The sequence below is a fragment of the Protomyctophum bolini genome (genome assembly GCF_963924005.1).
Source record: "Protomyctophum bolini genome assembly, chromosome: 4".
Taxonomy (NCBI): Eukaryota; Metazoa; Chordata; class Actinopteri; order Myctophiformes; family Myctophidae; genus Protomyctophum; species Protomyctophum bolini.
The window spans coordinates 20951968-20976947 of record NC_137865.1 but is presented as its reverse complement, the minus strand read 5'-3'; the positions used below and the strand labels follow the sequence as shown (position 1 = coordinate 20976947).

The 24980-nt window shown below is 33.8% G+C and overlaps 1 protein-coding gene across 1 annotated transcript in view; it reads right to left on the bottom strand.

Annotated features, from left to right (window-relative positions):
* Nucleotides 1-24980, bottom strand: part of slc41a2a (solute carrier family 41 member 2a) — a gene marked incomplete at both ends in the record, with an annotated part of 193962 nt that overhangs the window by 19579 nt on the left and 149403 nt on the right. The window contains 2 exons of the mRNA XM_080762124.1: nt 3673-3820; nt 5473-5619. Of these exons, the coding sequence (XP_080618250.1) occupies nt 3673-3820; nt 5473-5619 (295 nt within the window). The remainder of the gene's footprint in view (nt 1-3672; nt 3821-5472; nt 5620-24980) is intronic.

The following is a 24980-nucleotide window of genomic DNA, read 5'->3' as shown; positions in this document are numbered from 1 at the left end:
CAAAAGTACCACTTAAACCTGGTTCATTCTAGCCATGTTTTACATTTATTTATTTTTTATAAATTGATGATTTTAATTAAGAAGTGGTTGTGTCTTATCTATCCTACGTTTATGGTCAATACAGTATTGGAATATTTAATGTAGTCTGTTCAAAACTCACGTTACGTTACAGTGACATGAACAATATAATTTCATTATATTACCCATCGACCAAAAAAGTTTAAAAAAATCTATCGAACTTCTGTTTTGCGAGATTATAAGAATGTTCAAAGGGAAAGGGACTAACCGAAGGCCTATATGCCTATACTCAGCACTGTTAATTAAAACGCTTGATGCAGCGACTCATATGCCTTGTATCAACACGCTGCAGCTTTTTAAATAAATCAGCGCTTCGGTGAGGATTCTGATCTCTGTCTTGTTTCTTGATAACACTCTGTCTCAACAATCACCAAATCTCAAGTTCACAAGATCACAACATGTTGTGTTTTGAGCTTATATTTCAGCTATTTTTGGCTCATTTCCCCCCCAGAATATGGGATGCATGGGTTCATGTGGTAACGTAACCACCTGACCTTAGTGAGCTGTGGCACGCTGTGAATCTGCACTGTTAGCAATGAGATAAGATTTCTTACTGCACTGTCAAAAACGGCACTGATGAATGGACATTTCAACAACTGCTTACTTAAGGAGATCGGAGCACTAGGGGCGGTATTGCAGTCGCTGTACCGCACTGTTGTGACGAAAAGAGAGTTGAGCCAGAAGTCAAAGCTCTCTGTCTACCGAGCAATCTTCATTCCTACTCTCACCTATGGTCATGAAATGTGGGTCATATTTTTTCTTCGATGGGTGGCTGGCATCTCCCTTAGAGATATGGTGAGAAGTTCAGTCACACGAGAAAGACTCGGAGTAGAACCGCTGCTCCTTCGCCTGGAAAGGAGCCAGCTGAGGTGGTTCGGGCATCTGGTTAGGAAACCTCTCGGGCGCCTCGTGTGTACATTGGGGATTAGTGGAATGAAAACATAAACGCCCCACTGGAAGAGGAGAGCTGAGGGCGGACCAACACCCTGTTATGCACATTCTATTGGCCGGTGCCCCAGGAGGCAAGGAAACAAACAGCAGAGAGTGCTGCTTTTTCCTTTGTTTTTCTTTTGCAGATGGGTTCCCATTATTGTAGCAAAAAAAAGTTAAAAAAAAAAAAAAGAAGAGAGAAAATACAGTAAGAAAGATATGTCACCCTTATATAGCACTCTTGACTTGGCTGTCAAACACCCACTCACCCCTTGTGTACCATACAGTATGTTAGCTATAGAGCAGAGGTTCCCAACCACTGGTACTAGTACGATTGGTGGTACTTGAGCACCCCTCTGGTGGTAAACAGAGGACTCGCCCAAAAAAGTGGAATTAAATATTTATATTACTACATTGCTTGGTCTTCTGACCAAGCAATTGGTTGAAATAGGCTATGAAATGAGCATGACAGCACACCTAGTCGTTAATAGAAGATTTGAGAACGGATTAATCATCATTAGAAATATCATCAGTTGTGGTGATTAGTGAGACAGAGTTTTGTCAGAGCAGCAGCATTATTGGCTTAGGAATGGAACAAAAAGAGTAGGTATACGCTCCTGTATTTTTACATCAATTACGGTGGTACTTCAGTATAAAAAGGTTGGGAACTAATGCTATAGAGAGCACTGAGTACTTTAACTTCTGCCCGTGGGGGCACCACTAATGCCAGGTAGTCCTGTGGGCCCATTCTACTAGAGCTGACTCACACACAGTCAATAAGTTCATATGAATCAGCTGCTCTAAAGAGTTTGTCAGGGAAAGACAGGTGATGACGTCACACTGTCACGGTATAGTAAATATAGTCTAAACTCTAAACTATTGATAGGTCTGTCTTAATTGATAATCAAAGACATGATTAGAGAGGGGAAGAAAATACAAAGCATGAAAATCACGTGATTTAATTTCTTCAATCAATAATAATTATCAACTTGGAGAGGTACAGAGATGTATACTAACTAACTAACTAGCTTGGTAGCCTGATGTTTTTCGATAAGGGGTCAAGGTGGGGGACTGGGTACGGAAGGAGAGAAGGAGGCGAATGGGGAGAACACGGGGACAACAGGCCGTAACACATGAGGGGAGGGAGTGTGGATATGGAGAGGGCATTTCAGATGGGAGGGGCTGCCTTGTCTGGAGGGATAGAGTGAGTGTGTGTAGGGAGGGGGAACGTAGCAGGGGTTGGAGTGACAGTCCATGACTGGTGCAGGGGAACAAGGTGAGGTAATGTGGGCCTAGGTTATATTCAGAATTTCTGCCACTACATTGGCTTATTGTGTAACATTTTCAATAAACCCAAATCTTATCACTTTTCTTATTTTGAGGCAGTGTGTAACTAAATATGTCAGTTTGGCACAGAAGGTATATCTCTGTTGAAGGGAATTTTAGTAAGAATGTAACAAACTAATCACCGTATCCTCAAGATATTGAAGAGATGTCATTATGCAAACTTTGACACAGAAAGATAGCGGACGGTGTTGGGCCAGAATCATGTTTTGAACTTACAGGCGCCTCTCTAAACAACAAGCTGAAGCCAGACATCTGAACAACTCTTTTCACTGGTCAATGAGACCCACTAGTCAATCAGACGCACTGATAAAAGATATGGCCCGTCCGAGATGACACCATCCCGACCTTGACCACTATTGACATGTTTTGCTTTTATTGTTGTGAAGCACTTTGTGACTATGATGTCTGTGAAATGAAATGTGCTCTATAAATACAATTTACTTACTTACTTACTAATCCACTGGCAACCCAGTCAAGAGGAGATGTGTGTTACTTACTTACTTACTAATCCACTGATCACGTTCAACCCAGATTTGGCTCAAACAAGGGGTTAAATGCGTTCTCCTCCTATGCCACAAAAATATGGAAACAGGAGATAGGCTCCTGTCCTATGGGCCTCATGGCTCGGCAAGTCTTGTCAGTTGTAACCTTGTATCATTTCTATTATCCTAATTGAATAAATCATTATAATTATTGAACCACGCTGTCTGAGTCTTATTCTTTTTGTGAAACAACTTTTTGACTTTGAGTGAAACAACTTCTATAATTGGGTTCCATACTCTACAATATTGTTCTTCTTGTCTCTGGGTTTTTACTCTTCAATGGAAAAGATTTAATTCCTTCAACTATAATGACTCCACCACACTACTAGGCAACCCAGCCAAGAGGAGATGTGTGTTCTGCAGAGCGCCCCTACTCAAAGGTATTGCTTTTGCAGTACTTTCACAAAACACTTTCACGTGATGTTGAAGAGGACTACGCATATACTATTAAATGGAGGAGCATTAGATATATGCCATGATATATTTAGCATGTTGCAGGTATATATCTTGAAAAATATAAATAATGAATGTTGAATTCATCAAAGAGATATACATAACACATTTTCTGAATGTAATTACAAATTTGTAACTATAATAATATTTCCCAATTTATAAAAGTGTTAGTTACTTTGTGTTGAAAGTAATACAAATCTGATGATTTACCAACCAATACTGGACCAAGAAGCAGATGAATGTTTATGTGTGAACATGACATAATGGTATAGGCCTACACTACAAAAACAGTGATATGTGAAGTCGTCTGGCATAGGCCTACCTGCTGATGACCATTGCTGTAATGATTGGTTCCCAGCCTGTGTACAGTAGAATCCGACTAGCTGGGTGTCTGAAGGAGATGGCGACCCATAGAGGGGTCAGGCACAATAGGAACGCACTCACCAGGTATAAAACACTGGAATATTGTTCTGTGTAGGAAATAACAGTGAAAAAAATACATGAGTTCAATGAAGATTAGGACTTCATGAGGCAGGGATTCTCAACGTTTTTGGCTGGGGACCCCCGGAAATGCTTTGGCCATGTATCGCGTTATGCATGTACTTTGTAAACTCTACTTTGAAAACTCTCATTTTTATTTTCCAGCCATTCAGTTGCAAAAAAGATATATAGGCCTATATAGTAAGGCGCTGTTGCACTGTAGGACAATTGCACTGCACATGGGTGTCATCTGTTGGTCAAAAAGGAGAATTACATTTCAAGAGTGAGAATCACTCTTGAAAACTCCAAAATACTTCCCACCTCTTCTCTCTTACTGATTACCGGTGACTCCGCCTGGCCTAAGTCTGGTCCCGGAGTGTGTTTTCTGTGTTTTTGACTGGGAGTGTCTGCGGCTAATCTCGCAAACTACCAGACTGATAAAATGTCATGTGCATCCTGCCAGTAGGCCAAGGAACTGCCAAGGAATTCATGAATATTGTTTCAAATTAATCACTATAACTATGTTATTGTGAATTAATAACCTCAGTCCCACCGTCCCTCCAGTCTATGGGATATGTGTCTGCGACAGTGTAGAATGGGACTAGCCAAAAGGGTGCAAGCTATGCCAATTCCTTCCTTCAGCCGAACTATTGCCTCATAGTTAATGTAATATATCTCTACACCAGTGAAGTGGTGCTGGTCCCAGTGGTCAACTTTATAATGTGTCCCTTCCAGACAGCGCAGCACACCTATGATGCACACACACACACACACACACACACACACAGACACACAGACAGACAGACAGACAGACAGACAGACGGACGGACGGACAGACAGACAGACAGACAGACAGACAGACAGACAGACAGACAGACAGACAGACAGACAGACCGACCTATGAAGCACATGCAAATCTCTCTGTGTGTCTGGTGCAGACCTGAGGACAGCTCCCTTTTCTACATCGTAAGGCTACAGTAACTAATTCTTGCTTTGTTGTGTGACCACTTTGGTGTTGAAACTTTGAATTTCTCGTATAGGCTCGTAAATTTGTAGGGATTATCTGACGAGGTTAAACCTTACATAGGCTATACTAAATTAGAAAAGAAGAATACAGCCAGTAGCATATTTGAAATAACTAAATCATTATAACAGAAAATGGTCATCATAAAAATGGTCTATGGTCTAATGTAACGGAATAAATGGATGATCAAATGCAGTTTTCACGACTCTTCTAAATGTAACTAGGGCCGTCACCTTGCCCCCCCACCCATTCCACCCCTCACTGGTGCGAAACTGGGTAGGGAAAACGGGGAAGCGTGTGACCAAGTCACTCTAGGAACATGATGAAACAGGTGGCTTTGGTCTATTCCAGTGGTTCCCAAACTGGTCCAGCTTGAGACCCAAACTCATAAAAATACATTATGAATAAACTGGTTAAGCCCTATTTAAAAATAAATATAGCTGATCTTGCACTGTGAGTTTGTAATAATAATAATAATATATAAAACACAGATATATAATATATTTTTGTGTTTTGAAGGAAAGAACATGAGTCATGAGACCATGAAAACGGGTCAACAAACCAACAAAATGGGTCTCTCAGCTCTATATCAATTGGACATAAATGATCTATCTTTACCTAGGCATTCATAGAACCATTGGCTTAGGCAGGCCAGGAAGGCCAGTGTGATGAGGTCTCCGAAGCTGGCAGCCATGGGTGTGGCAACGTTGTCAGGGTTCATCCCTATCCTCTTGGTACCAATGATCACCCCGACCATGATGACACCTAGAGAGGTGGAAAAGCAGAGTGAACATTAAAACCTAGAAATTGAAATGGAATCAGTCCTGGGATTGACAAATTATGGTGGAAATATTTACATGTTTTGCACGCACATTCCCACTAGGCAGAGGAAGAAATGCCACCTGAAATTGGCACTATAACCGGCCGATTCATGTTTTTACCTATAACTGCACTGTGTAAAACCTTTTATGCGCACTATAGAGGTCATGGAAAAAGCTTTGGGTGACAGCAGACTGCTGGGCGAGCGCTGGCGCTTTGGCATGCATGGGGGGTCAGATCAACATATGGAATGAATTATGTACTGGCCATATATGGAGTGTGTCTTGAGTGTACAGGGTTTGATGAGGTCAGATCAACATACATCTGGTTAATTATGGTTATTATTATTGGTGATTATTATTATTTTGGGAGGCAAATTATTTTGGCAAATTATTTTGGGAGGCAAATTATTTTGGGAGGCAAATTATTTTGGGAGGCAAATTATTTTGGGAGGCAAATTATTTTGGCAAATTATTTTGGGAGGCAAATTATTTTGGCAAATTATTTTGGGAGGCAAATTATTTTGGGAGGCAAATTATTTTGGGAGGCAAATTATTTTGGCAAATTATTTTGGGAGGCAAATTATTTTGGGAGGCAAATTATTTTGAGAGGCAAATTATTTTGGGAGGCAAATTATTTTGGGAGGCAAATTATTTTGGCAAATTATTTTGGGAGGCAAATTATTTTGGCAAATTATTTTGGGAGGCAAATTATTTTGGCAAATTATTTTGGGAGGCAAATTATTTTGGGAGGCAAATTATTTTGGCAAATTATTTTGGGAGGATAATTATTTTGGGAGGCAAATTATTTTGGCAAATTATTTTGGGAGGCAAATTATTTTGGCAAATTATTTTGGGAGGCAAATTATTTTGGTTGTTGAGAAACAGTTCCTAAAACATTATTTGACACTTTTGGTTGTTGAAAAACAGCTTCTAACCATTATTTGACACTTTGGTTGTTGAGAAACAGCTCCTAAAACATTATTTTACACTTTTGGTTAGTGAGAAACAGCTCCTAAAACATTATTTGACACTTTTGGTTGTTGAAAAACAGCTTCTAACCATTATTTGACACTTTGGTTGTTGAGAAACAGCTCCTAAAACATTATTTTACACTTTTGGTTATTGAGAAACAGCTCCTAAAACATTATTTGACACTTTTGGTTGTTGAAAAACAGCTTCTAACCATTATTTGACACTTTGGTTGTTGAGAAACAGCTCCTAAAACATTATTTTACACTTTTGGTTATTGAGAAACAGCTCCTAAAACATTATTTGACACTTTTGGTTGTTGAAAAACAGCTTCTAACCATTATTTGACACTTTGGTTGTTGAGAAACAGCTCCTAAAACATTATTTTACACTTTTGGTTAGTGAGAAACAGCTCCTAAAACATTATTTGACACTTTTGGTTGTTGAAAAACAGCTTCTAACCATTATTTGACACTTTGGTTGTTGAGAAACAGCTCCTAAAACATTATTTTACACTTTTGGTTGTTGAGAAACAGTTCCTAAAACATTATTTGACACTTTTGGTTGTTGAAAAACAGCTTCTAACCATTATTTGACACTTTGGTTGTTGAGAAACAGCTCCTAAAACATTATTTTACACTTTTGGTTATTGAGAAACAGCTCCTAAAACATTATTTGACACTTTTGGTTGTTGAAAAACAGCTTCTAACCATTATTTGACACTTTGGTTGTTGAGAAACAGCTCCTAAAACATTATTTGACACTTTTGGTTGTTGAAAAACAGCTTCTAACCATTATTTGACACTTTGATTGTTGAGAAACAGCTCCTAAAACATTATTTTACACTTTTGGTTGTTGAGAAACAGTTCCTAAAACATTATTTGACACTTTTGGTTGTTGAAAAACAGCTTCTAACCATTATTTGACACTTTGGTTGTTGAGAAACAGCTCCTAAAACATTATTTTACACTTTTGGTTATTGAGAAACAGCTCCTAAAACATTATTTGACACTTTTGGTTGTTGAAAAACAGCTTCTAACCATTATTTGACACTTTGGTTGTTGAGAAACAGCTCCTAAAACATTATTTTACACTTTTGGTTATTGAGAAACAGCTCCTAAAACATTATTTGACACTTTTGGTTGTTGAAAAACATTTTCTAACCATTATTTGACACTTTGGTTGTTGAGAAACAGCTCCTAAAACATTATTTTACACTTTTGGTTATTGAGAAACAGCTCCTAAAACATTATTTGACACTTTTGGTTGTTGAAAAACAGCTTCTAACCATTATTTGACACTTTGGTTGTTGAGAAACAGCTCCTAAAACAATATTTTACACTTTTGGTTATTGAGAAACAGCTCCTAAAACATTATTTGACACTTTTGGTTGTTGAAAAACAGCTTCTAACCATTATTTGACACTTTGGTTGTTGAGAAACAGCTCCTAAAATATTATTTTACACTTTTGGTTATTGAGAAACAGCTCCTAAAACATTATTTGACACTTTTGGTTGTTGAAAAACAGCTTCTAACCATTATTTGACACTTTGGTTGTTGAGAAACAGCTCCTAAAACATTATTTTACACTTTTGGTTATTGAGAAACAGCTCCTAAAACATTATTTGACATTTTTGGTTGTTGAAAAACAGCTTCTAACCATTATTTGACACTTTGGTTGTTGAGAAACAGCTCCTAAAACATTATTTTACACTTTTGGTTGTTGAGAAACAGCTCCTAAAACATTATTTGACACTTTTGGTTGTTGAAAAACAGCTTCTAACCATTATTTGACACTTTGGTTGTTGAGAAACAGCTCCTAAAACATTATTTTACACTTTTGGTTATTGAGAAACAGCTCCTAAAACATTATTTGACACTTTTGGTTGTTGAAAAACAGCTTCTAACCATTATTTGACACTTTGGTTGTTGAGAAACAGCTCCTAAAACATTATTTTACACTTTTGGTTATTATTATTGGTGATTATTATTATTTTGGGAGGCAAATTATTTTGGGAGGCAAATTATTTTGGGAGGCAAATTATTTTGGGAGGCAAATTATTTTGGGAGGCAAATTATTTTGGGAGGCAAATTATTTTGGGAGGCAAATTATTTTGGCAAATTATTTTGGGAGGCAAATTATTTTGGGAGGCAAATTATTTTGGGAGGCAAATTATTTTGGGAGGCAAATTATTTTGGCAAATTATTTTGGGAGGCAAATTATTTTGGCAAATTATTTTGGGAGGCAAATTATTTTGGCAAATTATTTTGGGAGGCAAATTATTTTGGGAGGCAAATTATTTTGGCAAATTATTTTGGGAGGCAAATTATTTTGGCAAATTATTTTGGGAGGCAAATTATTTTGGGAGGCAAATTATTTTGGGAGGCAAATTATTTTGGCAAATTATTTTGGGAGGCAAATTATTTTGGGAGGCAAATTATTTTGGGAGGCAAATTATTTTGGCAAATTATTTTGGGAGGATAATTATTTTGGGAGGCAAATTATTTTGGCAAATTATTTTGGGAGGCAAATTATTTTGGCAAATTATTTTGGGAGGCAAATTATTTTGGGAGGCAAATTATTTTGGGAGGATAATTATTTTGGGAGGCAAATTATTTTGGGAGGCAAATTATTTTGGGAGGCAAATTATTTTGGGAGGCAAATTATTTTGGGAGGCAAATTATTTTGGGAGGCAAATTATTTTGGGAGGCAAATTATTTTGGCAAATTATTTTGGGAGGCAAATTATTTTGGCAAATTATTTTGGGAGGCAAATTATTTTGGCAAATTATTTTGGGAGGCAAATTATTTTGGCAAATTATTTTGGGAGGCAAATTATTTTGGGAGGCAAATTATTTTGGGAGGCAAATTATTTTGGCAAATTATTTTGGGAGGCAAATTATTTTGGCAAATTATTTTGGGAGGCAAATTATTTTGGCAAATTATTTTGGGAGGCAAATTATTTTGGGAGGATAATTATTTTGGGAGGCAAATTATTTTGGGAGGCAAATTATTTTGGGAGGCAAATTATTTTGGCAAATTATTTTGGGAGGATAATTATTTTGGGAGGCAAATTATTTTGGCAAATTATTTTGGGAGGCAAATTATTTTGGCAAATTATTTTGGGAGGCAAATTATTTTGGGAGGCAAATTATTTTGGGAGGCAAATTATTTTGGCAAATTATTTTGGGAGGATAATTATTTTGGGAGGATAATTATTTTGGGAGGCAAATTATTTTGGCAAATTATTTTGGGAGGCAAATTATTTTGGCAAATTATTTTGGGAGGCAAATTATTTTGGGAGGCAAATTATTTTGGCAAATTATTTTGGGAGGATAATTATTTTGGCAAATTATTTTGGGAGGCAAATTATTTTGGCAAATTATTTTGGGGGGCAAATTATTTTGGGAGGCAAATTATTTTGGGAGGCAAATTATTTTGGCAAATTATTTTGGGAGGCAAATTATTTTGGCAAATTATTTTGGGAGGCAAATTATTTTGGCAAATTATTTTGGGAGGCAAATTATTTTGGGAGGCAAATTATTTTGAGAGGCAAATTATTTTGGGAGGCAAATTATTTTGGCAAATTATTTTGGGAGGCAAATTATTTTGGCAAATTATTTTGGGAGGCAAATTATTTTGGGAGGCAAATTATTTTGGCAAATTATTTTTGGAGGCAAATTATTTTGGGAGGCAAATTATTTTGAGAGGCAAATTATTTTGGGAGGCAAATTATTTTGGCAAATTATTTTGGGAGGCAAATTATTTTGGCAAATTATTTTGGGAGGCAAATTATTTTGGCAAATTATTTTGGGAGGCAAATTATTTTGGGAGGCAAATTATTTTGGGAGGCAAATTATTTTGAGAGGCAAATTATTTTGGGAGGCAAATTATTTTGGCAAATTATTTTGGGAGGCAAATTATTTTGGGAGGCAAATTATTTTGGCAGGCAAATTATTTTGGGAGGCAAATTATTTTGGCAAATTATTTTGGGAGGCAAATTATTTTGGGAGGCAAATTATTTTGGGAGGATAATTATTTTGGGAGGCAAATTATTTTGGGAGGCAAATTATTTTGGCAAATTATTTTGGGAGGCAAATTATTTTGGGAGGCAAATTATTTTGGCAAATTATTTTGGGAGGCAAATTATTTTGGTTGTTGAGAAACAGTTCTTAAAACATTATTTGACACTTTTGGTTGTTGAAAAACAGCTTCTAACCATTATTTGACACTTTGGTTGTTGAGAAACAGCTCCTAAAACATTATTTTACACTTTTGGTTAGTGAGAAACAGCTCCTAAAACATTATTTGACACTTTTGGTTGTTGAAAAACAGCTTCTAACCATTATTTGACACTTTGGTTGTTGAGAAACAGCTCCTAAAACATTATTTTACACTTTTGGTTATTGAGAAACAGCTCCTAAAACATTATTTGACACTTTTGGTTGTTGAAAAACAGCTTCTAACCATTATTTGACACTTTGGTTGTTGAGAAACAGCTCCTAAAACATTATTTTACACTTTTGGTTATTGAGAAACAGCTCCTAAAACATTATTTGACACTTTTGGTTGTTGAAAAACAGCTTCTAACCATTATTTGACACTTTGGTTGTTGAGAAACAGCTCCTAAAACATTATTTTACACTTTTGGTTATTGAGAAACAGCTCCTAAAACATTATTTGACACTTTTGGTTGTTGAAAAACATTTTCTAACCATTATTTGACACTTTGGTTGTTGAGAAACAGCTCCTAAAACATTATTTTACACTTTTGGTTATTGAGAAACAGCTCCTAAAACATTATTTGACACTTTTGGTTGTTGAAAAACAGCTTCTAACCATTATTTGACACTTTGGTTGTTGAGAAACAGCTCCTAAAACATTATTTTACACTTTTGGTTATTGAGAAACAGCTCCTAAAACATTATTTGACACTTTTGGTTGTTGAAAAACAGCTTCTAACCATTATTTGACACTTTGGTTGTTGAGAAACAGCTCCTAAAACATTATTTGACACTTTTGGTTGTTGAAAAACAGCTTCTAACCATTATTTGACACTTTGGTTGTTGAGAAACAGCTCCTAAAACATTATTTTACACTTTTGGTTATTGAGAAACAGCTCCTAAAACATTATTTGACACTTTTGGTTGTTGAAAAACAGCTTCTAACCATTATTTGACACTTTGGTTGTTGAGAAACAGCTCCTAAAACATTATTTTACACTTTTGGTTATTGAGAAACAGCTCCTAAAACATTATTTGACACTTTTGGTTGTTGAAAAACAGCTTCTAACCATTATTTGACACTTTGGTTGTTGAGAAACAGCTCCTAAAACATTATTTTACACTTTTGGTTATTGAGAAACAGCTCCTAAAACATTATTTGACACTTTTGGTTGTTGAAAAACAGCTTCTAACCATTATTTGACACTTTGGTTGTTGAGAAACAGCTCCTAAAACATTATTTTACACTTTTGGTTATTGAGAAACAGCTCCTAAAACATTATTTTACACTTTTGGTTGTTGAAAAACAGCTTCTAACCATTATTTGACACTTTGGTTGTTGAGAAACAGCTCCTAAAACATTATTTTACACTTTTGGTTATTGAGAAACAGCTCCTAAAACATTATTTGACATTTTTGGTTGTTGAAAAACAGCTTCTAACCATTATTTGACACTTTGGTTGTTGAGAAACAGCTCCTAAAACATTATTTTACACTTTTGGTTGTTGAGAAACAGCTCCTAAAACATTATTTGACACTTTTGGTTGTTGAAAAACAGCTTCTAACCATTATTTGACACTTTGGTTGTTGAGAAACAGCTCCTAAAACATTATTTTACACTTTTGGTTATTGAGAAACAGCTCCTAAAACATTATTTGACACTTTTGGTTGTTGAAAAACAGCTTCTAACCATTATTTGACACTTTGGTTGTTGAGAAACAGCTCCTAAAACATTATTTTACACTTTTGGTTGTTGAGAAACAGCTCCTAAAACATTATTTGACACTTTCGGTTGTTGAAAAACAGCTTCTAACCATTATTTGACACTTTGGTTGTTGAGAAACAGCTCCTAAAACATTATTTTACACTTTTGGTTATTATTATTGGTGATTATTATTATTTTGGGAGGCAAATTATTTTGGCAGGCAAATTATTTTGGGAGGCAAATTATTTTGGGAGGCAAATTATTTTGGGAGGCAAATTATTTTGGCAAATTATTTTGGGAGGCAAATTATTTTGGCAAATTATTTTGGGAGGCAAATTATTTTGGGAGGCAAATTATTTTGGCAAATTATTTTGGGAGGCAAATTATTTTGGCAAATTATTTTGGGAGGCAAATTATTTTGGCAAATTATTTTGGGAGGCAAATTATTTTGGCAAATTATTTTGGCAAATTATTTTGGGAGGCAAATTATTTTGGGAGGCAAATTATTTTGGCAAATTATTTTGGGAGGCAAATTATTTTGGCAAATTATTTTGGGAGGATAATTATTTTGGGAGGCAAATTATTTTGGCAAATTATTTTGGGAGGCAAATTATTTTGGCAAATTATTTTGGGAGGCAAATTATTTTGGGAGGCAAATTATTTTGGCAAATTATTTTGGGAGGATAATTATTTTGGGAGGCAAATTATTTTGGCAAATTATTTTGGGAGGCAAATTATTTTGGGAGGCAAATTATTTTGGGAGGCAAATTATTTTGGCAAATTATTTTGGGAGGCAAATTATTTTGGCAAATTATTTTGGGAGGCAAATTATTTTGGGAGGCAAATTATTTTGGGAGGCAAATTATTTTGAGAGGCAAATTATTTTGGGAGGCAAATTATTTTGGGAGGCAAATTATTTTGGGAGGCAAATTATTTTGGCAAATTATTTTGGGAGGCAAATTATTTTGGCAAATTATTTTGGGAGGCAAATTATTTTGGCAAATTATTTTGGGAGGCAAATTATTTTGAGAGGCAAATTATTTTGGGAGGCAAATTATTTTGGCAAATTATTTTGGGAGGCAAATTATTTTGGCAAATTATTTTGGGAGGCAAATTATTTTGGGAGGCAAATTATTTTGGGAGGCAAATTATTTTGGCAAATTATTTTGGGAGGATAATTATTTTGGGAGGATAATTATTTTGGGAGGCAAATTATTTTGGCAAATTATTTTGGGAGGCAAATTATTTTGGCAAATTATTTTGGGAGGCAAATTATTTTGGGAGGCAAATTATTTTGGCAAATTATTTTGGGAGGATAATTATTTTGGCAAATTATTTTGGGAGGCAAATTATTTTGGCAAATTATTTTGGGGGGCAAATTATTTTGGGAGGCAAATTATTTTGGGAGGCAAATTATTTTGGCAAATTATTTTGGGAGGCAAATTATTTTGGCAAATTATTTTGGGAGGCAAATTATTTTGGCAAATTATTTTGGGAGGCAAATTATTTTGGGAGGCAAATTATTTTGAGAGGCAAATTATTTTGGGAGGCAAATTATTTTGGCAAATTATTTTGGGAGGCAAATTATTTTGGCAAATTATTTTGGGAGGCAAATTATTTTGGGAGGCAAATTATTTTGGCAAATTATTTTTGGAGGCAAATTATTTTGGGAGGCAAATTATTTTGAGAGGCAAATTATTTTGGGAGGCAAATTATTTTGGCAAATTATTTTGGGAGGCAAATTATTTTGGCAAATTATTTTGGGAGGCAAATTATTTTGGCAAATTATTTTGGGAGGCAAATTATTTTGGGAGGCAAATTATTTTGGGAGGCAAATTATTTTGAGAGGCAAATTATTTTGGGAGGCAAATTATTTTGGCAAATTATTTTGGGAGGCAAATTATTTTGGGAGGCAAATTATTTTGGCAGGCAAATTATTTTGGGAGGCAAATTATTTTGGCAAATTATTTTGGGAGGCAAATTATTTTGGGAGGCAAATTATTTTGGGAGGATAATTATTTTGGGAGGCAAATTATTTTGGGAGGCAAATTATTTTGGCAAATTATTTTGGGAGGCAAATTATTTTGGGAGGCAAATTATTTTGGCAAATTATTTTGGGAGGCAAATTATTTTGGTTGTTGAGAAACAGTTCTTAAAACATTATTTGACACTTTTGGTTGTTGAAAAACAGCTTCTAACCATTATTTGACACTTTGGTTGTTGAGAAACAGCTCCTAAAACATTATTTTACACTTTTGGTTAGTGAGAAACAGCTCCTAAAACATTATTTGACACTTTTGGTTGTTGAAAAACAGCTTCTAACCATTATTTGACACTTTGGTTGTTGAGAAACAGCTCCTAAAACATTATTTTACACTTTTGGTTATTGAGAAACAGCTCCTAAAACATTATTTGACACTTTTGGTTGTTGAAAAACAGCTTCTAACCATTATTTGACACTTTGGTTGTTGAGAAACAGCTCCTAAAACATTATTTTACACTTTTGGTTATTGAGAAACAGCTCCTAAAACATTATTTGACACTTTTGGTTGTTGAAAAACAGCTTCTAACCATTATTTGACACTTTGGTTGTTGAGAAACAGCTCCTAAAACATTATTTTACACTTTTGGTTATTGAGAAACAGCTCCTAAAACATTATTTGACACTTTTGGTTGTTGAAAAACATTTTCTAACCATTATTTGACACTTTGGTTGTTGAGAAACAGCTCCTAAAACATTATTTTACACTTTTGGTTATTGAGAAACAGCTCCTAAAACATTATTTGACACTTTTGGTTGTTGAAAAACAGCTTCTAACCATTATTTGACACTTTGGTTGTTGAGAAACAGCTCCTAAAACATTATTTTACACTTTTGGTTATTGAGAAACAGCTCCTAAAACATTATTTGACACTTTTGGTTGTTGAAAAACAGCTTCTAACCATTATTTGACACTTTGGTTGTTGAGAAACAGCTCCTAAAACATTATTTGACACTTTTGGTTGTTGAAAAACAGCTTCTAACCATTATTTGACACTTTGGTTGTTGAGAAACAGCTCCTAAAACATTATTTTACACTTTTGGTTATTGAGAAACAGCTCCTAAAACATTATTTGACACTTTTGGTTGTTGAAAAACAGCTTCTAACCATTATTTGACACTTTGGTTGTTGAGAAACAGCTCCTAAAACATTATTTTACACTTTTGGTTATTGAGAAACAGCTCCTAAAACATTATTTGACACTTTTGGTTGTTGAAAAACAGCTTCTAACCATTATTTGACACTTTGGTTGTTGAGAAACAGCTCCTAAAACATTATTTTACACTTTTGGTTATTGAGAAACAGCTCCTAAAACATTATTTGACACTTTTGGTTGTTGAAAAACAGCTTCTAACCATTATTTGACACTTTGGTTGTTGAGAAACAGCTCCTAAAACATTATTTTACACTTTTGGTTATTGAGAAACAGCTCCTAAAACATTATTTTACACTTTTGGTTGTTGAAAAACAGCTTCTAACCATTATTTGACACTTTGGTTGTTGAGAAACAGCTCCTAAAACATTATTTTACACTTTTGGTTATTGAGAAACAGCTCCTAAAACATTATTTGACATTTTTGGTTGTTGAAAAACAGCTTCTAACCATTATTTGACACTTTGGTTGTTGAGAAACAGCTCCTAAAACATTATTTTACACTTTTGGTTGTTGAGAAACAGCTCCTAAAACATTATTTGACACTTTTGGTTGTTGAAAAACAGCTTCTAACCATTATTTGACACTTTGGTTGTTGAGAAACAGCTCCTAAAACATTATTTTACACTTTTGGTTATTGAGAAACAGCTCCTAAAACATTATTTGACACTTTTGGTTGTTGAAAAACAGCTTCTAACCATTATTTGACACTTTGGTTGTTGAGAAACAGCTCCTAAAACATTATTTTACACTTTTGGTTGTTGAGAAACAGCTCCTAAAACATTATTTGACACTTTCGGTTGTTGAAAAACAGCTTCTAACCATTATTTGACACTTTGGTTGTTGAGAAACAGCTCCTAAAACATTATTTTACACTTTTGGTTATTATTATTGGTGATTATTATTATTTTGGGAGGCAAATTATTTTGGCAGGCAAATTATTTTGGGAGGCAAATTATTTTGGGAGGCAAATTATTTTGGGAGGCAAATTATTTTGGCAAATTATTTTGGGAGGCAAATTATTTTGGCAAATTATTTTGGGAGGCAAATTATTTTGGGAGGCAAATTATTTTGGCAAATTATTTTGGGAGGCAAATTATTTTGGCAAATTATTTTGGGAGGCAAATTATTTTGGCAAATTATTTTGGGAGGCAAATTATTTTGGCAAATTATTTTGGCAAATTATTTTGGGAGGCAAATTATTTTGGGAGGCAAATTATTTTGGCAAATTATTTTGGGAGGCAAATTATTTTGGCAAATTATTTTGGGAGGATAATTATTTTGGGAGGCAAATTATTTTGGCAAATTATTTTGGGAGGCAAATTATTTTGGCAAATTATTTTGGGAGGCAAATTATTTTGGGAGGCAAATTATTTTGGCAAATTATTTTGGGAGGATAATTATTTTGGGAGGCAAATTATTTTGGCAAATTATTTTGGGAGGCAAATTATTTTGGGAGGCAAATTATTTTGGGAGGCAAATTATTTTGGCAAATTATTTTGGGAGGCAAATTATTTTGGCAAATTATTTTGGGAGGCAAATTATTTTGGGAGGCAAATTATTTTGGGAGGCAAATTATTTTGAGAGGCAAATTATTTTGGGAGGCAAATTATTTTGGGAGGCAAATTATTTTGGGAGGCAAATTATTTTGGCAAATTATTTTGGGAGGCAAATTATTTTGGCAAATTATTTTGGGAGGCAAATTATTTTGGCAAATTATTTTGGGAGGCAAATTATTTTGAGAGGCAAATTATTTTGGGAGGCAAATTATTTTGGCAAATTATTTTGGGAGGCAAATTATTTTGGCAAATTATTTTGGGAGGCAAATTATTTTGGCAGGCAAATTATTTTGGGAGGCAAATTATTTTGGGAGGCAAATTATTTTGGCAAATTATTTTGGGAGGCAAATTATTTTGGGAGGCAAATTATTTTGGGAGGATAATTATTTTGGGAGGCAAATTATTTTGGCAAATTATTTTGGGAGGCAAATTATTTTGGCAAATTATTTTGGGAGGCAAATTATTTTGGGAGGCAAATTATTTTGGCAAATTATTTTGGGAGGCAAATTATTTTGGCAAATTATTTTGGGAGGCAAATTATTTTGGCAAATTATTTTGACAAATTATTTTGGGAGGCAAATTATTTTGGGAGGCAAATTATTTTGGCAAATTATTTTGGGAGGCAAATTATTTTGGCAAATTATTTTGGGAGGATAATTATTTTGGGAGGCAAATTATTTTGGCAAATTATTTTGGGAGGCAAATTATTTTGGCAAATTATTTTGGGAGGCAAATTATTTTGGCAAATTATTTTGGGAGGATAATTATTTTGGGAGGCAAATTATTTTGGCAAATTATTTTGGGAGGCAAATTATTTTGGGAGGCAAATTATTTTGGGAGGCAAATTATTTTGGCAAATTATTTTGGGAGGCAAATTATTTTGGCAAATTATTTTGGGAGGCAAATTATTTTGGCAAATTATTTTGGGAGGATAATTATTTTGGGAGGCAAATTATTTTGGCAAATTATTTTGGGAGGCAAATTATTTTGGCAAATTATTTTGGGAGGCAAATTATTTTGGGAGGCAAATTATTTTGGCAAATTATTTTGGGAGGATAATTATTTTGGGAGGCAAATTATTTTGGCAAATTATTTTGGGAGGCAAATTATTTTGGGAGGCAAATTATTTTGGCAAATTATTTTGGGAGGCAAATTATTTTGGCAAATTATTTTGGGAGGCAAATTATTTTGGGAGGCAAATTATTTTGGCAAATTATTTTGGGAGGATAATTATTTTGGGAGGCAAATTATTTTGGCAAATTATTTTGGGAGGCAAATTATTTTGGCAAATTATTTTGGGAGGCAAATTATTTTGGTTGTTGAGAAACAGTTCCTAAAACATTATTTGACACTTTTGGTTGTTGAAAAACAGCTTCTAACCATTATTTGACACTTTGGTTGTTGAGAAACAGCTCCTAAAACATTATTTTACACTTTTGGTTAGTGAGAAACAGCTCCTAAAACATTATTTGACACTTTTGGTTGTTGAAAAACAGCTTCTAACCATTATTTGACACTTTGGTTGTTGAGAAACAGCTCCTAAAACATTATTTTACACTTTTGGTTATTGAGAAACAGCTCCTAAAACATTATTTGACACTTTTGGTTGTTGAAAAACAGCTTCTAACCATTATTTGACACTTTGGTTGTTGAGAAACAGCTCCTAAAACATTATTTTACACTTTTGGTTATTGAGAAACAGCTCCTAAAACATTATTTGACACTTTTGGTTGTTGAAAAACAGCTTCTAACCATTATTTGACACTTTGGTTGTTGAGAAACAGCTCCTAAAACATTATTTTACACTTTTGGTTAGTGAGAAACAGCTCCTAAAACATTATTTGACACTTTTGGTTGTTGAAAAACAGCTTCTAACCATTATTTGACACTTTGGTTGTTGAGAAACAGCTCCTAAAACATTATTTTACACTTTTGGTTGTTGAGAAACAGTTCCTAAAACATTATTTGACACTTTTGGTTGTTGAAAAACAGCTTCTAACCATTATTTGACACTTTGGTTGTTGAGAAACAGCTCCTAAAACATTATTTTACACTTTTGGTTATTGAGAAACAGCTCCTAAAACATTATTTGACACTTTTGGTTGTTGAAAAACAGCTTCTAACCATTATTTGACACTTTGGTTGTTGAGAAACAGCTCCTAAAACATTATTTGACACTTTTGGTTGTTGAAAAACAGCTTCTAACCATTATTTGACACTTTGATTGTTGAGAAACAGCTCCTAAAACATTATTTTACACTTTTGGTTGTTGAGAAACAGTTCCTAAAACATTATTTGACACTTTTGGTTGTTGAAAAACAGCTTCTAACCATTATTTGACACTTTGGTTGTTGAGAAACAGCTCCTAAAACATTATTTTACACTTTTGGTTATTGAGAAACAGCTCCTAAAACATTATTTGACACTTTTGGTTGTTGAAAAACAGCTTCTAACCATTATTTGACACTTTGGTTGTTGAGAAACAGCTCCTAAAACATTATTTTACACTTTTGGTTATTGAGAAACAGCTCCTAAAACATTATTTGACACTTTTGGTTGTTGAAAAACATTTTCTAACCATTATTTGACACTTTGGTTGTTGAGAAACAGCTCCTAAAACATTATTTTACACTTTTGGTTATTGAGAAACAGCTCCTAAAACATTATTTGACACTTTTGGTTGTTGAAAAACAGCTTCTAACCATTATTTGACACTTTGGTTGTTGAGAAACAGCTCCTAAAACAATATTTTACACTTTTGGTTATTGAGAAACAGCTCCTAAAACATTATTTGACACTTTTGGTTGTTGAAAAACAGCTTCTAACCATTATTTGACACTTTGGTTGTTGAGAAACAGCTCCTAAAATATTATTTTACACTTTTGGTTATTGAGAAACAGCTCCTAAAACATTATTTGACACTTTTGGTTGTTGAAAAACAGCTTCTAACCATTATTTGACACTTTGGTTGTTGAGAAACAGCTCCTAAAACATTATTTTACACTTTTGGTTATTGAGAAACAGCTCCTAAAACATTATTTGACATTTTTGGTTGTTGAAAAACAGCTTCTAACCATTATTTGACACTTTGGTTGTTGAGAAACAGCTCCTAAAACATTATTTTACACTTTTGGTTGTTGAGAAACAGCTCCTAAAACATTATTTGACACTTTTGGTTGTTGAAAAACAGCTTCTAACCATTATTTGACACTTTGGTTGTTGAGAAACAGCTCCTAAAACATTATTTTACACTTTTGGTTATTGAGAAACAGCTCCTAAAACATTATTTGACACTTTTGGTTGTTGAAAAACAGCTTCTAACCATTATTTGACACTTTGGTTGTTGAGAAACAGCTCCTAAAACATTATTTTACACTTTTGGTTATTATTATTGGTGATTATTATTATTTTGGGAGGCAAATTATTTTGGGAGGCAAATTATTTTGGGAGGCAAATTATTTTGGGAGGCAAATTATTTTGGCAAATTATTTTGGGAGGCAAATTATTTTGGGAGGCAAATTATTTTGGCAAATTATTTTGGGAGGCAAATTATTTTGGGAGGCAAATTATTTTGGCAAATTATTTTGGGAGGCAAATTATTTTGGCAAATTATTTTGGGAGGCAAATTATTTTGGCAAATTATTTTGGGAGGCAAATTATTTTGGGAGGCAAATTATTTTGGCAAATTATTTTGGGAGGCAAATTATTTTGGGAGGCAAATTATTTTGGGAGGCAAATTATTTTGGGAGGCAAATTATTTTGGGAGGCAAATTATTTTGGGAGGCAAATTATTTTGGCAAATTATTTTGGGAGGATAATTATTTTGGGAGGCAAATTATTTTGGCAAATTATTTTGGGAGGCAAATTATTTTGGCAAATTATTTTGGGAGGCAAATTATTTTGGGAGGCAAATTATTTTGGGAGGCAAATTATTTTGGGAGGCAAATTATTTTGGGAGGCAAATTATTTTGGGAGGCAAATTATTTTGGGAGGCAAATTATTTTGGGAGGCAAATTATTTTGGGAGGCAAATTATTTTGGCAAATTATTTTGGGAGGCAAATTATTTTGGCAAATTATTTTGGGAGGCAAATTATTTTGGCAAATTATTTTGGGAGGCAAATTATTTTGGCAAATTATTTTGGGAGGCAAATTATTTTGGGAGGCAAATTATTTTGGGAGGCAAATTATTTTGGCAAATTATTTTGGGAGGCAAATTATTTTGGCAAATTATTTTGGGAGGCAAATTATTTTGGCAAATTATTTTGGGAGGCAAATTATTTTGGGAGGATAATTATTTTGGGAGGCAAATTATTTTGGGAGGCAAATTATTTTGGGAGGCAAATTATTTTGGCAAATTATTTTGGGAGGATAATTATTTTGGGAGGCAAATTATTTTGGCAAATTATTTTGGGAGGCAAATTATTTTGGCAAATTATTTTGGGAGGCAAATTATTTTGGGAGGCAAATTATTTTGGGAGGCAAATTATTTTGGCAAATTATTTTGGGAGGATAATTATTTTGGGAGGATAATTATTTTGGGAGGCAAATTATTTTGGCAAATTATTTTGGGAGGCAAATTATTTTGGCAAATTATTTTGGGAGGCAAATTATTTTGGCAAATTATTTTGGGAGGATAATTATTTTGGCAAATTATTTTGGGAGGCAAATTATTTTGGCAAATTATTTTGGGGGGCAAATTATTTTGGGAGGCAAATTATTTTGGGAGGCAAATTATTTTGGCAAATTATTTTGGGAGGCAAATTATTTTGGCAAATTATTTTGGGAGGCAAATTATTTTGGCAAATTATTTTGGGAGGCAAATTATTTTGGGAGGCAAATTATTTTGAGAGGCAAATTATTTTGGGAGGCAAATTATTTTGGGAGGCAAATTATTTTGGCAAATTATTTTGGGAGGCAAATTATTTTGGGAGGCAAATTATTTTGGCAAATTATTTTTGGAGGCAAATTATTTTGGGAGGCAAATTATTTTGAGAGGCAAATTATTTTGGGAGGCAAATTATTTTGGCAAATTATTTTGGGAGGCAAATTATTTTGGCAAATTATTTTGGGAGGCAAATTATTTTGGCAAATTATTTTGGGAGGCAAATTATTTTGGGAGGCAAATTATTTTGGGAGGCAAATTATTTTGAGAGGCAAATTATTTTGGGAGGCAAATTATTTTGGCAAATTATTTTGGGAGGCAAATTATTTTGGGAGGCAAATTATTTTGGCAGGCAAATTATTTTGGGAGGCAAATTATTTTGGCAAATTATTTTGGGAGGCAAATTATTTTGGGAGGCAAATTATTTTGGGAGGATAATTATTTTGGGAGGCAAATTATTTTGGGAGGCAAATTATTTTGGCAAATTATTTTGGGAGGCAAATTATTTTGGGAGGCAAATTATTTTGGCAAATTATTTTGGGAGGCAAATTATTTTGGTTGTTGAGAAACAGTTCTTAAAACATTATTTGACACTTTTGGTTGTTGAAAAACAGCTTCTAACCATTATTTGACACTTTGGTTGTTGAGAAACAGCTCCTAAAACATTATTTTACACTTTTGGTTAGTGAGAAACAGCTCCTAAAACATTATTTGACACTTTTGGTTGTTGAAAAACAGCTTCTAACCATTATTTGACACTTTGGTTGTTGAGAAACAGCTCCTAAAACATTATTTTACACTTTTGGTTATTGAGAAACAGCTCCTAAAACATTATTTGACACTTTTGGTTGTTGAAAAACAGCTTCTAACCATTATTTGACACTTTGGTTGTTGAGAAACAGCTCCTAAAACATTATTTTACACTTTTGGTTATTGAGAAACAGCTCCTAAAACATTATTTGACACTTTTGGTTGTTGAAAAACAGCTTCTAACCATTATTTGACACTTTGGTTGTTGAGAAACAGCTCCTAAAACATTATTTTACACTTTTGGTTATTGAGAAACAGCTCCTAAAACATTATTTGACACTTTTGGTTGTTGAAAAACATTTTCTAACCATTATTTGACACTTTGGTTGTTGAGAAACAGCTCCTAAAACATTATTTTACACTTTTGGTTATTGAGAAACAGCTCCTAAAACATTATTTGACACTTTTGGTTGTTGAAAAACAGCTTCTAACCATTATTTGACACTTTGGTTGTTGAGAAACAGCTCCTAAAACATTATTTTACACTTTTGGTTATTGAGAAACAGCTCCTAAAACATTATTTGACACTTTTGGTTGTTGAAAAACAGCTTCTAACCATTATTTGACACTTTGGTTGTTGAGAAACAGCTCCTAAAACATTATTTGACACTTTTGGTTGTTGAAAAACAGCTTCTAACCATTATTTGACACTTTGGTTGTTGAGAAACAGCTCCTAAAACATTATTTTACACTTTTGGTTATTGAGAAACAGCTCCTAAAACATTATTTGACACTTTTGGTTGTTGAAAAACAGCTTCTAACCATTATTTGACACTTTGGTTGTTGAGAAACAGCTCCTAAAACATTATTTTACACTTTTGGTTATTGAGAAACAGCTCCTAAAACATTATTTGACACTTTTGGTTGTTGAAAAACAGCTTCTAACCATTATTTGACACTTTGGTTGTTGAGAAACAGCTCCTAAAACATTATTTTACACTTTTGGTTATTGAGAAACAGCTCCTAAAACATTATTTGACACTTTTGGTTGTTGAAAAACAGCTTCTAACCATTATTTGACACTTTGGTTGTTGAGAAACAGCTCCTAAAACATTATTTTACACTTTTGGTTATTGAGAAACAGCTCCTAAAACATTATTTGACACTTTTGGTTGTTGAAAAACAGCTTCTAACCATTATTTGACACTTTGGTTGTTGAGAAACAGCTCCTAAAACATTATTTTACACTTTTGGTTATTGAGAAACAGCTCCTAAAACATTATTTGACATTTTTGGTTGTTGAAAAACAGCTTCTAACCATTATTTGACACTTTGGTTGTTGAGAAACAGCTCCTAAAACATTATTTTACACTTTTGGTTGTTGAGAAACAGCTCCTAAAACATTATTTGACACTTTTGGTTGTTGAAAAACAGCTTCTAACCATTATTTGACACTTTGGTTGTTGAGAAACAGCTCCTAAAACATTATTTTACACTTTTGGTTATTGAGAAACAGCTCCTAAAACATTATTTGACACTTTTGGTTGTTGAAAAACAGCTTCTAACCATTATTTGACACTTTGGTTGTTGAGAAACAGCTCCTAAAACATTATTTTACACTTTTGGTTGTTGAGAAACAGCTCCTAAAACATTATTTGACACTTTCGGTTGTTGAAAAACAGCTTCTAACCATTATTTGACACTTTGGTTGTTGAGAAACAGCTCCTAAAACATTATTTTACACTTTTGGTTATTATTATTGGTGATTATTATTATTTTGGGAGGCAAATTATTTTGGCAGGCAAATTATTTTGGGAGGCAAATTATTTTGGGAGGCAAATTATTTTGGGAGGCAAATTATTTTGGCAAATTATTTTGGGAGGCAAATTATTTTGGGAGGCAAATTATTTTGGGAGGCAAATTATTTTGGGAGGCAAATTATTTTGGGAGGCAAATTATTTTGGCAAATTATTTTGGGAGGCAAATTATTTTGGCAAATTATTTTGGGAGGCAAATTATTT